The sequence below is a fragment of the Pungitius pungitius genome, chromosome 5, assembly GCF_949316345.1.
Source record: "Pungitius pungitius chromosome 5, fPunPun2.1, whole genome shotgun sequence".
NCBI lineage: Eukaryota > Metazoa > Chordata > Actinopteri > Perciformes > Gasterosteidae > Pungitius > Pungitius pungitius.
The window spans coordinates 506,303-520,948 of NC_084904.1; the positions used below are offsets into that span (position 1 = coordinate 506,303).

General features: G+C 43.6%; 2 protein-coding genes across 4 annotated transcripts in view; one reads left to right on the plus strand and one right to left on the minus strand.

Annotated features, from left to right (window-relative positions):
• Window positions 1-5,793, plus strand: part of vps13a (vacuolar protein sorting 13 homolog A) — a 29,006-nt gene extending 23,213 nt beyond the window's left edge. For 2 of the 3 annotated variants that reach the window (XM_037481744.2, XM_037481745.2), the window contains 14 exons: window positions 181-295; window positions 420-533; window positions 688-833; window positions 903-984; window positions 1,096-1,209; window positions 1,417-1,492; window positions 1,894-2,057; window positions 2,227-2,272; window positions 2,410-2,533; window positions 2,680-2,794; window positions 4,331-4,416; window positions 4,616-4,739; window positions 4,824-4,898; window positions 5,014-5,793. In XM_037481744.2, coding sequence (XP_037337641.2) covers window positions 181-295; window positions 420-533; window positions 688-833; window positions 903-984; window positions 1,096-1,209; window positions 1,417-1,492; window positions 1,894-2,057; window positions 2,227-2,272; window positions 2,410-2,533; window positions 2,680-2,794; window positions 4,331-4,416; window positions 4,616-4,739; window positions 4,824-4,898; window positions 5,014-5,064 — 1,432 coding nt within the window. In that variant the 3' untranslated portion in view covers window positions 5,065-5,793. The other variant, XM_037481746.2, reaches the window with a different exon arrangement.
• A 364-nt stretch (window positions 5,794-6,157) lies between these two features.
• gna14a (guanine nucleotide binding protein (G protein), alpha 14a) lies at window positions 6,158-14,174 on the minus strand. The gene is made up of 7 exons (XM_037481747.2): window positions 13,794-14,174; window positions 9,467-9,651; window positions 8,595-8,749; window positions 7,967-8,095; window positions 7,728-7,857; window positions 7,490-7,643; window positions 6,158-7,349 (listed from the first exon to the last, which is right to left on the minus strand). The coding sequence occupies exons 1-7, from the start codon at window positions 13,912-13,914 to the stop codon at window positions 7,159-7,161; spliced, it is 1,065 nt and encodes a 354-aa protein (XP_037337644.1). The 5' UTR covers window positions 13,915-14,174; the 3' UTR covers window positions 6,158-7,158.
• Window positions 14,175-14,646: the final 472 nt, after the last annotated feature.

Here is a 14,646-nt window from a genome sequence, read left to right on the forward strand (position 1 = left end):
ATGAACGGTACTATGTCTGGTATCTACTGTCCCTCTGATAATTGACTATAATGCATATTTTAATGTTGATATTATGCTCTTAATCATTTTCCCCAGAAAACCATTTTTTTTTTCTCACAATTTAAAAAGAATTTTCAGTTTTCCTGCAAAGTGTTTCAAGGGAGTGTTTGTCTTCTTCAGGTACTTTAAGGTGTTGATTCAGGAGATGGACCTGAAAGTGGATTTGGGATTCCTGTATGCCATCGTGGACCTGTTCACAGCGGAGAATGCCAGCATCATGAGCTCAGAACAGGAGGTCCGATTCAGTTTCTGTTTCTGTAACATAACCTGAGATTTGAGTGGCACTCAACATCATCTTTATCAGCCTGAGGTGTCGTCCATTCTGACATTTGGGTTTGTGTGCCGTTTATTTTCTTCAGGTGGAACTGTTTGAGAAGGACATAGAGTACATGAAGACAGAACTAAACCATGCCTCTGCTGCTGACACCTCTCCCATCAGCCTCTATGAGTACTTCCACATTTCCCCTATCAAGGTGTGTACACTCCAGTGTCATTTTCAAGTAATGCTACATCCATGAAATTATGAACCAATAAAAAGCTAGACATGGCTTCAAAGCACATTTCTGTTGTCAGTTAAACACCAGAAACCGCCACGCTCAACCATTTTATTATTTTTTTAATTTGCAGCTTCATCTGAGTTTCTCTCTGAGTACGGGAGGAGAAGACGGCTTGAAGGAGAAGCGAGATAAAGAACTCATTCCCGTCCAGTCCCTCAACCTGCTGCTCAAGAGCATAGGCGCCACGCTCACCGACGTGCAGGATGTCGTCTTCAAGTAAGAGCGCACGCCCAAATAAGTCTGTGTGAGTCCCTGCTACTTGACGCATTGTGTCGTTGGTTTCAGGCTGGCCTTCTTTGAGCTGACCTTCCAGTTTTGTACCACCCAGCAGCTCCAATGGGAGGTCATCAGGCATTATTCCAAGCAGGTAACACACGTGCACAATGACAATGTTCCGTAGAAACTGAAGTGACGATTCTTTTTCATTTGTCATTTTTATATATATATATATATATATATATATATGTGTACATTGCAGGCTATTAAGCAGATGTATGTGCTTGTGCTGGGCCTGGATGTACTTGGAAACCCTTTTGGTCTGATTAGAGGACTGTCTGAGGGAGTGGAGGCTTTCTTCTATGAGCCTTACCAGGTAGGAATGGAATACAAGTTCTTATGTATTGGTGATGTGGCGTTGGAAATAAAAAAGATATTCTGATTCCCTATCTTGAGTATGCATACCTGTTGAATATTAGGAATGAGACGCATTAGTTTCATGTTAACATTTGTATGCGTCTGCATAAAGCACCAACAGTACAGATGGCCCACTGTGTCCTCTTGTCTTCTTCCTGTTTTCCAGGGAGCCATCCAGGGGCCCGAGGAGTTCGTTGAAGGAATGGCTATTGGGGTGAAAGCTCTGGTGGGAGGAGCTGTCGGTAAGTACAGGGCTTAAAATACTATGAAAAGAAGTCTGAGCCCATTAGAGGAAACATGACTAATATGTGTTGCATACAAATACATAAACACTATTATTTCTTTAGTTTGAGTTTAGGTTAAGTAACAATGTCATTCTATCAAGTAAAAGACTTAAATATCATACAACTATATACATAGTTATTTACAATTGTCCATCGCTGAACTGTTTTTTCTACACAAAAAACCCACAAACTGATCATAAATAACGTGTCCACAAATGTCTTTTTAATAGAAAATGATATACTGTGCTTTCCAAATTAAGTTAGCTTGTGGGCATGAAGATGAAATGACCGAGAAGAACCCAGTTTCTCTGCCACATTAAAGAATAAAGTACCATAACTGACTCATTTGTGCCTAACAGGCGGCATAGCAGGAGCCGTCTCCAGGATAACCGGAACCATGGCGAAGGGCGTTGCTGCCATAACGATGGACGAGGAATACCAGCAGAAGAGACGAGAGGCCATGAACAGGCAACCCAGAGGCCTGAGGGAGGGGCTGGCTCGGGGGGGGAAGGGATTAGTGTCCGTACGTACTCACCCCTGTGTTCATCAGCAGCAAACACACATGATTTTAAGTGCACAGATTTAAAGTAACGAACTTTCTGTTGCAGTTGTCATTCAATCATTGAACTGATTAACGAGAAATGATACTAATAATAATGCTGCTTGCTGATGTTGTTGTGTTCTCCTTTCAGGGTTTTGTCAGTGGCATCACAGGGATTGTTACCAAACCTATTAAAGGTAGTGATGATGTTCAGCACACGCTGATGTGCAAATTGAAAGGCCAAAAACGTGGCATGAAATCTATTGGTACTATGTTTGTGGAACAGCATATCTTATGGTTTTTCAAAAATGAGATTTTTTTTTTTTTTTTGCAGGAGCTCAGAAGGAGGGTGCAGCAGGCTTTTTTAAAGGTGTTGGGAAAGGTCTGGTTGGCGCAGTGGCCAGACCTACAGGAGGCATTATTGACATGGCCAGCAGTACTTTCCAAGGGATCAAGAGGTGTGTGGCTACACACTAGTGTATATTTGTTGTAGAGCATGAAAGCAATGAAAATGTATGGTGGAAAGACACCGAAACACCAAAATGAGCACCAGTACTCGTAGCTGTGTGTGACGATACATTTGTGTGTCTTGTGTCGTTTTCAGGGCAGCAGAGACCTCACAGGACATCGCCTCGCTTCGCCATCCTCGCTTCATCCACGAAGACGGTGTCATACGACCATATAAGGAAAGCGAGGGCTTCGGAAGTCAGCTGCTCCAGGTAGGAAAGAGAGTCCTCTGTGTCCACTCCACAGTCGTCGTTGGGCAAATATTGTGCTGTATTTCAGAGATAAAGAGAGGTTTATGTAAATACATTTTAAAAAAGTATCTTCTACTTAGTTTAATCATCTATTTTAAAGTTTTTCAGCCATTGCATTGGCCCTTTTCCTTATGAGCTCAAGGAGTAATTCAACTTTTGGGCTGTTTTATGTTTGAAGAAGATAAATGAAAAGAGAGGATTTACTGCTTACAAAGTCTATTTGATTGGTGGGTCTTGTTTTCGCTGACATCACGTAGCAGTTGTGCTGGACGGAGCGCGTCGCAGCTTCGGCTCACGAGGGTCAGGTCAGAGCTGCATCTGTTTGGCTCCTAGTGAGGATTTCCAGATCGGTGACAGATAAAGTGTCCTGGGCGACAGCTCGGATGCTCCTTTGCAAAGGATCTAAAAATGTTATAGCATACAAGTCGTGTCCTTTTCACCACCTTCCTGTAGCCCCCCATGTTTGTCCCTTCATTTCATTTTGGTTTTCCCTCTTAATTTGTCACCCATCTGCATCGCCGGCTTCAGACCTAGACTAGGGTTCTGTGCTGATGTGTGAGTGACAGCTGTCTACTTGCGCTAAATTTAAGAACCAATGACAAACAAGTAAACTACAACTCATGCAATGTCACATCTCATGCTTGTGTTTCGTTAAATGGGGTTCAAATAGATTATGACTTCATTGAATTGACTTCATATCTTGGTGGTAAATAAAAAGAAAATTGTATTTTTAACAACTGAATGATCCTTTGATAGAGGGAAGAACGAGGCCAAACACACCCTCACATTGGCCTGAGGAGGGTTAGATCCGACCTTATTTTTGACCGAGGCGGTCTGTGTAAAAAGGCGCTTTTGTTGTGTCTCTGTGACCTTGACTCTTCTCTCTTGTCGTGTCTACAGAGGAGATTGGCCTACAGTGAAGGGACTGACTCACAGGATGAGGGTGATGAGCGAAACTAGCTAGACTCTAGTGAAGTGAAAGCTGTAGTGTGGCGTCAGAAGCTGTGTCTTAAATCTGTGACGGTGTTATAGTTTATTTCACCTCATCAAAGAAATGTCAGGGATTCTGTCTTTTTTTTGTCTTTGTTTTTTGTGTCTTTTATGTTTTGCGTATTCATCATTCATCATTGCTTTTCTTCATCTTTTCCTTGTTAAGACGTTCATCGCTGTCAAAGCGCTCTCACAGTCCCACTCTAGTCTACTTTATTTGTTGCTACATCCATGTTTGATCATTGTCATTCACAGCCCTCTTTCTATCAATAAAGTGCTCACACTTTTAAACTTCTGCCTGCAGTTATCATTGTCTTTGTTTCATCCCATCATCCCTCACCACCTCACAATGTCTGCACTCTTTTCCCACATGTCTATTGTTGTTATTACTTTACAGTATGCAGTTGGAACATGTTTTTTCTGTTGATATATACTTTGGTATCTTGCTAGTTGTTTTTTAGTATTGGTCTTTAAGAATATTTATTCACTTTCTTCCTTTTCATTCAGAAAATTGAGAATGGACGTTTTGCCAAGTACAGGTACTTTGCTCATGCGAAGGTCAATGAGTCCGACTTCTTGATGATCACTAAGAGGTGAGTTGGGGCTACGTTTAGTTTTCCTTTCATGTTCACAAACCCCCATAACTCAGTGAAATCGGTATATCTACGTTATTGTGTGTATTTAATCTTGTGTGCACCTTGTTGTGTTTGTGTAAATGGTCAACGCTGTGCTTTTTATCAAAGGCTGCTGAAATGAATCCTATTTTCTGCCATGTTTTTGTTCCTTTTCCAGGGGAATCTTCTTTGTGACTGAAGGCACATTTGGCCAGCAGACGTGTGAGTGGCAGTATCTGTTCGAAGAGTTCACCAAGGATCCCATCATTGTAGAGAACAAGCGCCTTCGCATCGAGGCCAAGGTACCATGGGATTCTTCATTCATCTTTGTAGCACAGTTTAAAACAACCATTGTACTAATAAATATGACGTGTTATGTTCTGCAGGAGAGAGTCAAGTCTGTCTTCCATGCCAAGGAGTTTGGGAAGATCATCAACTTCAAAGATGCTAAGATAGCCAAGGTGAGTGACGCGTTTGGACCAATGTGTTTCTGCTTCTATTCTATCTTCGGTTTCTGTTTAAATTGATAGATTTTTTTCTATATTATATTTAAACTATTCCAATTGTTTTTTTTAGTGGGTTCTTGCCAGATTGGACGATGCAAGAGACAGTTTACCCAAATACTGACACGTCAAGAAGAGCAAGGAATTAAAATGATTTAGCAAAAGAAAACGCACACAAAGTCTGTGTGTGTCAGTGCCTTTGTTCTTTACTGCATGACACTTTGGTTCCCCTCCATACGAGAGTCGTGCTCTGTGTGGTGACTGTTGGTGGATGAAAGGTGTGTGTGTGTGTGTGTGTGTGCGTGTGTGTGTGTGTGTGTGTGCATGCATACTGAAGTGCTAGAATTGGACAGCTGAGACACCATTAATTGACCCACAGAAGCTCTAAATAACTCAAACCAAACATCGTCTCACTGCTTTCGCTCTGATTGCTCGTTATTCCGCAATTCAAAGTCGATTTTTAAGGGTTTCTCATTAAAGATGATAAAGGGAAACTATTTAACATGTTTTGAGTGGGATTATCTCTCACACATCTAACGTGTGTTGTTTTCAAACCCACTTTCTTTTACTTCCACTGGATCTGTTTCTCTTGCTGTTGTCATGTCTGCTTGATGAAGACAGTTCAGTGGCTCATTTAGAGCTGCATGTTATTTTTATACCATATTGTCGAGCTGTACATTGATCTAATGTAGTATCCTATCTTATGTATAGAACCATTGAACACAAAAGTCTGTATCATGGGGTTACAGATTGTCATTTTGTGGTTTTTAGGTTTTTATACTCCACATATGCAATGCCAACTATGTTGATAACTTATGCAGAGAAAAGTAAATTAAATTAATGCAAATTGTGACTGCGGCTGTTTACTTTGGTGCACATTTATTGCTTTTGGTTTGAGGTGTATCATATATTCACACCAGTGGCTTAAAACATTTTTCCCCACTCACACCCAAATAAAATGTGTTTTTAAATGTATCTCTTTTACGTTGAAAATCTCACAAAACTCACAAATGACACTCTAAATGAATTAACTCGACATCTTACTTACTGTGATCTTTAAAACACTACCTGAGGCTCTGGGTATTCATCTGCAAACAAACGCAGCATCAGCTACATCTGCTGTCACGTTTAGACACAAACAAACAAACAAACAAACAAACATTGTGGCGTTTAGGACCCTTCTCAGAATACGATTGAATGAGTGTATCTCGACTTCGTAGAGGTATAAAATATATATATAATCTGTATACTAGGTACGTTGTTGGTTTGTTAATGTTAACAAAAAGGAAAAAGCAATGGAACTATGACCCAAAGTACATGTTTACTGTATTCTGTGTGCCAACTTTTACTAATAAAGAAAAAAGTAAATTAAGTAACTATCATTCTTTATTGAAAATACCATAAATATAACTTCCATTTCTACAGAGAATACAGTTGAGAAGAGCCTTCAAAGCACAACTTGGATTATTTACATCTCGACTGTCCTGAGTAAATGAGGCACTTTCAGTGTTAGAAAATACAATCTACACGATATAAAAATGCAGGTCATTCTTGCAGCTATTGCATGAGGAGAAATGTTACATATGGATCTTTTTTTTGATAACTTGTTACATATTTGCAAGCCTATGGTTTGTTTCTATGTGGATGCTGTAATGTGATGGAGGAGCTGGACATGAATATGAAAACAGTGGTTTGTAAATTGCCATATAAATATAGTGAAAGGTGGAGAGCTGTTGCCCATGATTTAATGGAAAAACGCAATTTGTTGTTGTTGAATTTGTGGAGAAAGTGAGAACACGTGCCGAGCCCCCAAAGGTTCCTACCCTATATGTGGGCTGACCCGCCAATCAGCGGATCATAACCCACCACATAAATCCGCTCTCACAGCTACAGTTTTATGTAATAAACGTATCCCGCACAATAGGTTGACAATATTACTTCATACTAAATTTGACATTCTTCTACTTCAAAGTATGATTTTCTTACAGCACATTTCTAAAATAGAAACTACAAAACACAAAGTCTGCATTTCAGAAACGTTAATATAGAGAAACGTTTGTTTGGGTAAGTCGGTTAACTGTTTGTATTTCCTTTTGCCGAATGAAAAGATGAATATTGAAAACTTTTGATTAAAGAAACCGTACGTATGTTTTCATTGGACCCGATTGTTCTCTTTTCAAGGAGCCAAGAAAGAAGCACTTTAATGGTCCGGCTCCTCTCACACCAGGTTGAACTCCTTCAGGTTGTGTCTGAGGATGGTGTCTTTGACGGCCACGAAGACGAAGCGGATGTTCTCTGTGTCGGTGGCGCAGGTGAAGTGGGGGTACACCGCCTTGTCTTTGTCCGGGTTTTGTTCATTGTACATTTTCAGGATGAATTCTTGCGCCGCTGTCGCATCCTGCTGAGGTCCTGCAATGTCGGTTTGTTATTGTTTAAATAAAGTTTTCAGTGGTTACATAAAAAAGCCTTTTGAGAACGTGAGACTAAATGTCATAGAAATAAGGGCATAAGCGTTGTAAACCTTTTAAAGAAAGAAGAAAAGAAGAAACCTGTGAATTCGGGGAAGTAGGTGGATATGTGAGAGTGCATGATCTTCTCCTTGAGGATGTCGGTCTTGTTGAGGAAGAGTATGACGGAGGCGCGTTGGAACCAGGGATAGGTTATGATGGTTTTGAACAGAGCCTTGCTCTCCTCCATACGGTTCTGAAATCAGAATTTAAGCAAATAAAGAGGCAACAAATGAAGTTCTGAAGGGCGAGAGCCCGGGGCCCGGTGGGCTGAACTCACCTCATTGTCGCACTCGGCCAGCACCTGGTCGTACTCGCTGAGCGCCACCAGGAAGATGATGGAGGTGACGTCCTCAAAGCAGTGGATCCACTTCCTCCTCTCTGACCTCTGACCCCCCACATCCACCATCCTGCAGGGACAACCACAACAATGAAAGCACAGAAGGTATGCAACACAAACCCGCAGAGGCTCCTGTTCCAGTGCAGCACAACCTGCTACGCTGCTGTGTAGCAGCTCACCTGAAGATGACGTTATCCATGTCAAAGGGGTACTCGATGATTCCCGTGGTCGGCACTCGCACCCTGAGGATGTCCTGCAGGTCAGGTATGTAAGAGGGTTGAGAAATGCGATCCAGGTCGGTGAGATAGCTGGAAAAAAAAAAATTGGTACAATAAGAGGGAATCTAATGGAAATTAAAATATTGTGGGAGAATTTGAAAGCTATTCAAACTGGTAGAAAGTGACCTGATTCATTAATATTAATATCTTCCCTATGCATGAGTTATGTGAGCAGAATGTTTTTTTACTCCAGTAGAGGTACAAATACGGTGCATTTATGTGCATCTTGAGTTCCATATTTCTATGCTTATTTTTGTTGTCAATTTGATTTTCTAAGAATCAGCATAATTTAAGTTATCTAGTTGCAGGTTGTTAAACCTCCTGATGTTTGGGAAACGCGACTTATCGTCAGTGTCTTCAAAGTCAGCCGCAGCGCTGCCGATTAAAAGGCAAAGCAGTTAGAACACTCTCCCAGTATATTAATAAATCACATACAGTTCATGCAGTGCGTGTCAGAGAGGGTTATTAGAGAGTTATTTCCTTCACCCCCTGTAACACTTGTGCACTACTGTGTGTGTCCGATGCTCACTATTTGGTGGAGTCGGACAGCTGGTATTCTCTGCGTCTGTCGTAGCACTGCAGGATCCCCGCGTCCCCCCACAGGGCCCTCAGTGCCGCCGCGAGGCTCTGATCAAACTCCTCCACTTTATCCACCTCCACGTCCAGAACCGAGTGTGCATGGTTCTGTGGGGACACACACACACAGAGAAGGGTTCATCTCACCCGTCCCATGTGTCCCGCTTTATTAAACTTCATTAAATCTACCAAATGCTAAGACACAGTGCTGAGTTTGACCTAATGTGAAGAAGACTGTTTATTAAATTAGCTGCACGAATAAATTACACAAGTGAGTCTAAAAAAAAAAAGGGGCTGAGTAAACCGTTCAAATCAAACAGAACAAAGAACACAGACCATGTGGGACTAAACTGGTCCGTGTAAATATGCTGAGCATAAAGTAAAGAGTCGCTTCTCTACCACTGTGTGTGTCCCCCCCCCCCTTCAGCACGACAAGAGAATCAAACATAAAACGACTCCGACCATGTGATCGGTGAGGGGAAAAGTGTTTGCCTCTAATGTCTGGACTTGATCCCAGTTGGATCACGTCATTGGACTAATTGTCCCTCGCCAAACAAGACAAATCAGTCCCTCGACCAAAAGCTGCTCTCAAGGGGGGGGGGGGAATCACCACGATGAAACGCCCAGGTGAGCTTCCCCCCCCCTTTATATTGTCTCTGCCCACTTAACCTGGGTTAAGGAGTCAGAGACAGTAAAAAGAAAAAGACACTTCACGCATTTGGCTCGACAACATTTTAAAACTGCAAAACAAAGAGAAACATTTAGCAAAATACACCTGGGCTGCAAACACATGTCACTGGTGGGAAGAGAAGCGGACGCTGGTACCTGGTTCTGGGGATTAGTGAAAGGAATACCGAGCGCCTCCATGGCTCGGAGCATGGCCTGCATGGAGGTGAAGATGTTCTGGTAGACCAGTTTGGCGTAGCTCCTCTTGTCGTCATCGGTGTATCCTCCTCCATGGATAATCCTCATCTGTTTGACAAAGGTGCTCTTTCCACTCTCTCCGGTACCTGTTGAATACAACGAGGCTTACATGCACTCTAATCCGTTCTCACTCATCGGCCCGTTTCTGTGCAGCTTGACACTAGGAGTGAAGTCTGATACAATGTGGCTGGTTTTCTTTGTATTCGGTGTGTAATAGAGTGTGTTTGGACACATGGCAGACAAGCAAGCAGAGACACTAAAAACAGGGCCGGCCCACTACATTCACGACAATACGTTAGAAATGCAGCACCTCACATGTTTGCCAACTGTCTCTGTTTAACACACACACACACACACACACAGATTCTCAGTCAGTCCATCTCTCATTCTCACAGCTCAAGCACCTCATTTTCACATTCATGCCACACGAGGCTGAATATATTTGTTTAACAAATGTTTGTTTATTACCAGATGTGAATATTGAAAGTTCTCACTCCCGTGAACTTGTACACCTGCGTCTGTGTCCCTGCCTGTCATTGAAGCCCAGTGAGGGCTGGTGACTGGTACCAGCACTCCCCTGGTTCCCCGGCTCCTTTGCATGGCATCCTGGATACGTGAGTTTTTACATCTTAGAAAACAAGGCTCAGACAAATCGTCTGCATTTGAATATGTGCCTGGTTTACAAGTCAAGTTTCTTGGAGACGAGGAGGTAAATACAGAGATGGAGGCAAATCTGGTTCAGGCAAAGTCTGCTGTGCTTCACTCTCTCTCATCAGGGATCAGGATGTCAGTCGTTAGTAGGATTCATGTGAGGTGATGAAGTTCATTCTTATTGAGACAGATCTGATTGACGCATGTTACATTCGGCTTAGTTATTTCTGTGGTTCTAACATCAAACTTGTCTCTTTGTTTCTCTCCTTTCGAGCTTAAGTGTAAACAGAAAGGACCAGCTGATGAATCAAAAAATGAGTCTATGTAATTATAATAATGGATAATTTAACAACTTGATGACAAATAATTGGATAACCAGTTAACTTTTGTACTCATTTGTAAACTAAGCTCTTTGCATTTGTTGCCTAACACTCCTTTTTACTTTCTGAATGAGTATTGACCATCATGTGTTGCTTTTATACCATAAAATTAACTCTAAAATGAATAAAAACACATTCCTAAATGATTGATAAAGATGAAGTACTGTTTAAGTTAAAAAAAACATTTGAAATGCTTAAAGCGGTAAAGATGTCCTCCTCAATCCATCTTCAAACTGCTGACCCTGCACACAGGGTCACGGGAGTCTGTCCCAGCCCAGTTTGGGCCTGAATCGCCAGCCAATCGCAGGGCAGCACGGAGACAAACAACCACTCACACACACACACACACACACACACATCCACACACCTACGGGCAATTTAAAGTTCCCAATCAACCTGATCCCCAGAGCAGGTCTTTGGACTGTGGGAGGAAGCCACCAGAGAGAACCCACGCAGACAGGGGCAGAACATGCAGACTCCACACAGAAAGAACCCAGAACCTTCTTGCTGTGAGGCGACAGTGCTGAGCACCACACAACTCCTCAATGACTACATCTAATGCGACATGTGTGTGTCTGTACAGGAACAATATGTTTCTGGTCATCCATGTCTAAGTGTGTGTGTGTGTGTGTGTCACAGTTATGCATGGTGGTGACTTTCAGTTTACCTGTGGGTGCTGAATGGTGACCACACACCCACACACACACACACTTACACACACACACACACACACACTTACACACACACACACACACACACACAAACAATGAACCACAGACATAACGTCGCACACTTCCTTGTGAGGCGACTCTGTGAATGATTGCCAAGAAGAAAAACTACTATCACCTTTCCCACTTTGCCCTCATTTGAACATGAAAATGAACATTTTTAGTTTTAGTTAGAATTATATGGATTATAAATTAAAACCAACTGCAATCAAATGATATTTGAAAGTGAGACGTTGTCTTGGTTGCACATTATTTCTTTGTATTATTTACGCATCTATTTTTGTATTTAATTTGATACTTTAACTATGTGAGTTATCAACATTTATAATGCGTATGTGGTTACCTTAATCATTTTACATTGATGTGTTGAGTATTGTCAACACAGTATTTCACTTACTTGGTCTTCGTTTGACTTGCCCTCCCTAATGTGTGTGAAAAAAAAGGAACGCAATAGAATATTAAATATATTAAAAGAATCGCACAAACCTACTGAGAGGTTTTGGAAGAAAATGAGGGGCACAAAAGGAAAAACTAGTTTTTTTAACTTCACGACAGCCATTACACAGAAACAACCCTTAATTTGAAGCCGTTTAAACGCATGCATTTCACCTTCTACACTGTGGCCTATTGTTGCAAATGTGTCTTCTCCGGCGCAACGCCTCTACAATGTAGAGCTAAACCATTTTTAGCAAAGCAACCTTTTATCTCCACTGAACGAAATGACCAGTAGCGGCTGGTGCCGTGTGCTGTGTGCTGTTGACATGTGTGCGTGGCCTGGATGGACAGCAGGAAGAGCTGCTGTTGATCTTTGGTTCTGGTTCTCTCCCACTCGTGCTCTCCGGGGAGCCGACTGTGGCCCTAATGAAGCCCACAGAGAGGCCCGAGGCTCTCTGATCACATAAATACATTTTATTCTTACAGTACGTATGGAAGGTGGCGGATGACTTTTGTCATCGTGCATTAGGCCAAGATACGACCCTTTGACAGTATAAAGCGTGATTGTTAGTTTAGGCTCTAGAAAATAGTGTGTTTTCAATGTTAAAGGGTTTACACTGAACACTGAGCTTTTTATACAATACTACAGACAAAACTATACAAACAGGTTTTACAGCATTCTGAATGCCTTTTGCTTGAATAGGACCCAGATGTGTAGAAGTAGTCATCAAAATATTCTAATCCCTTGTAAAAGCAAACCGGGCTGGTGTGACGTCGTCTCCTCATCGTGAACTTGGACCTCTGTTCATCAGTATCACACTGACTCCGTTCTAGGTCTGGTTTCCCTCTACATCTACATTTCTCATGAATTCCCGGCAGCTGTAATAGTGACGCTGTTTTCCCGCACAGTAGTGAAGCGAAGCAGCGCGCGCTGTACCAGAATACGTCTACTCTCCCATTCAGTGAGGAGAGAAAATCATTTTCAAGCAAAATCAAACGGCGATTCTAATCATTCGGGTCTGGCCCTGTTTGAGGGAGCAGCAAACCCTCTATTTCTGTGCGGCTCAGGACAACATTTGCATGACTTTTGCATGAGGTGCGCCCACAGCAGCCAGTTATGGCTTTCTCTCACACCACAGGCCGAGGCCTCGACAGCAGCACCTGTCCCCCCCCGGGGGGGGCTCACACTGCCGCAGTAGAACAGGTTTCGTTCCAGAGCCATGGATGAATCATGCATGGAGTGTTTAACATGCCATGTGGATACTTAGTATCATAATACGGAAAGGTTCAAGCCTGGAGCTGTTTCCCCACCGGTCTGCAAGCAGGTCTGTGTGCTCACACCAGGAAACACGCTGTGAGGACATTCGCATTAACGTCTTCCTGAAAGGCGCCACAGTGTTTGAGCAGGATGACAATCAGCTGTAAAGGTAAATGACTCCTGAACATCACATTCATCATTCCCCCCACCACTAGCTATTGTTTGTTCCTGTGCTCCCGTTTTCTTCCTGATGCTCAGCTGAGGCTGTGGTTGATGCCAGCAGAGGGGGAGAAAACGCCCACGTGACACCGGTCCACCGTGCGCCAGGCACAGGGGAATCTATCGGGAAATGAGCGCGCTCCTTCTAGTTTCTATGGACGACGCGGTGGACTGTCACGCGTCACAAACATCGCTCTGCGTGGGACTGCCGACAGTCCAACGGACTCAGTGAATCACGTGAACTGTGTCCGTGTCTCCCAGCGTGGAGGCTGAGGGACAGCGGCCAGCGCGCGCGCGGCACCACATCCGGAGAGCACGCCGAGGAGAGCGATTAGACTGCACCTGCAGGACCAGGTGTGAGCGGGCAAGGTGATGGATTCAAACAAACACTTTTCTGGAGAGCTTTGGCAGATCGTGTTATGGTATTTCTGGTAGTGCAGACACTAACGCGGGTACGCGCATCATAAGGGGATTTTTTTTTCGCTCCGTAATTTACCCCACGGTGTCACCGTGCACACCCTAGCACCCCCCCCCCCCCCCACGGCGGGGATGCTCACCCAACAGCAGCAGCTTCAGCTCCCTGCGAGAGTCCTTCTTGTCTCTGCGCAGCTGCTTCTCGATCTCCTCGTTGATCCTCTGGTTCTCTCTGTCCTCCGCCGACGCACAGCACCCGGCCATCGTTCACACCCAACAATTGGCTTCTTCTGGTTTTAAAATGCCTAAAAGGTCGTTCGGGTTCCTCTCCTCTCTCAAAGTCAGTGGGAATAGACGCATAGCATCTTTAAGGCTTCTTCTTCTTTCTCTCAAGTGGAGAAAAGCAAGTGTTTCCCCTGGATAAAAACAGATAATCCTTGTATTAGAGGAGGTGAAGTCCAGAGATGTAATTAATTCTTCCTTCTTCTTTGGCCCTCAATAAGAGCAGTTGACCCTCCCAGATAAGGCACTGCGGTCGGTCTGAGGCGGAACGCCACTTGTTGACCTTTATTGTCGAGAGGGCGCGGCCCCGTTGAACTTTATTCAGGAGGGGCGTGGCCCCGTTGAACTTTACTCAAGAGGGGCGTGGCCCCGCTGAACGCATGTCAGGGGGCGTGTTCCCGTTGAACTTTACTCAAGAGGGGCGTGGCCCCGCTGAACGCATGTCAGGGGGCGTGGTCCCGTTGCACTTTATGTCAAGAGGGGCGTGGCCCCGCCGGCTGCAGACGGAGAGCCACACATGATGCCTCCTGGGACGATAAATAACCACAAACAGGACCACTCGTGCTTTGATTAAGCTGCAACAACAAAAGCCAAGAAGCGGTCGGCCCTGCTCGGATGAAGCGGCCCTGATGACACCACTGCCATCTGCAGATAGCTTTCTTGGCAAATTTACAGACATCGGAAGCTTTTAAGCCATTGTGAGCTTTCTCCATA

What these genes read in the sequence shown, in the direction of transcription:
- gna14a (XM_037481747.2), bottom strand. Translation starts at nt 13,914, where the DNA reads ATGGCCGGGTGCTGTGCGTCGGCGGAGGACAGAGAGAACCAGAGGATC. An exon ending in GCTGAAGCTGCTGCTGTTGG is followed by an intron (nt 9,652 to 13,793) that starts GTGAGCATCCCC and finishes TGTATTCAACAG; the next exon opens with GTACCGGAGAGAGTGGAAAG. An exon ending in CTGTCCGACTCCACCAAATA is followed by an intron (nt 8,096 to 8,594) that starts GTGAGCATCGGA and finishes TTTTTTTTCCAG; the next exon opens with CTATCTCACCGACCTGGATC.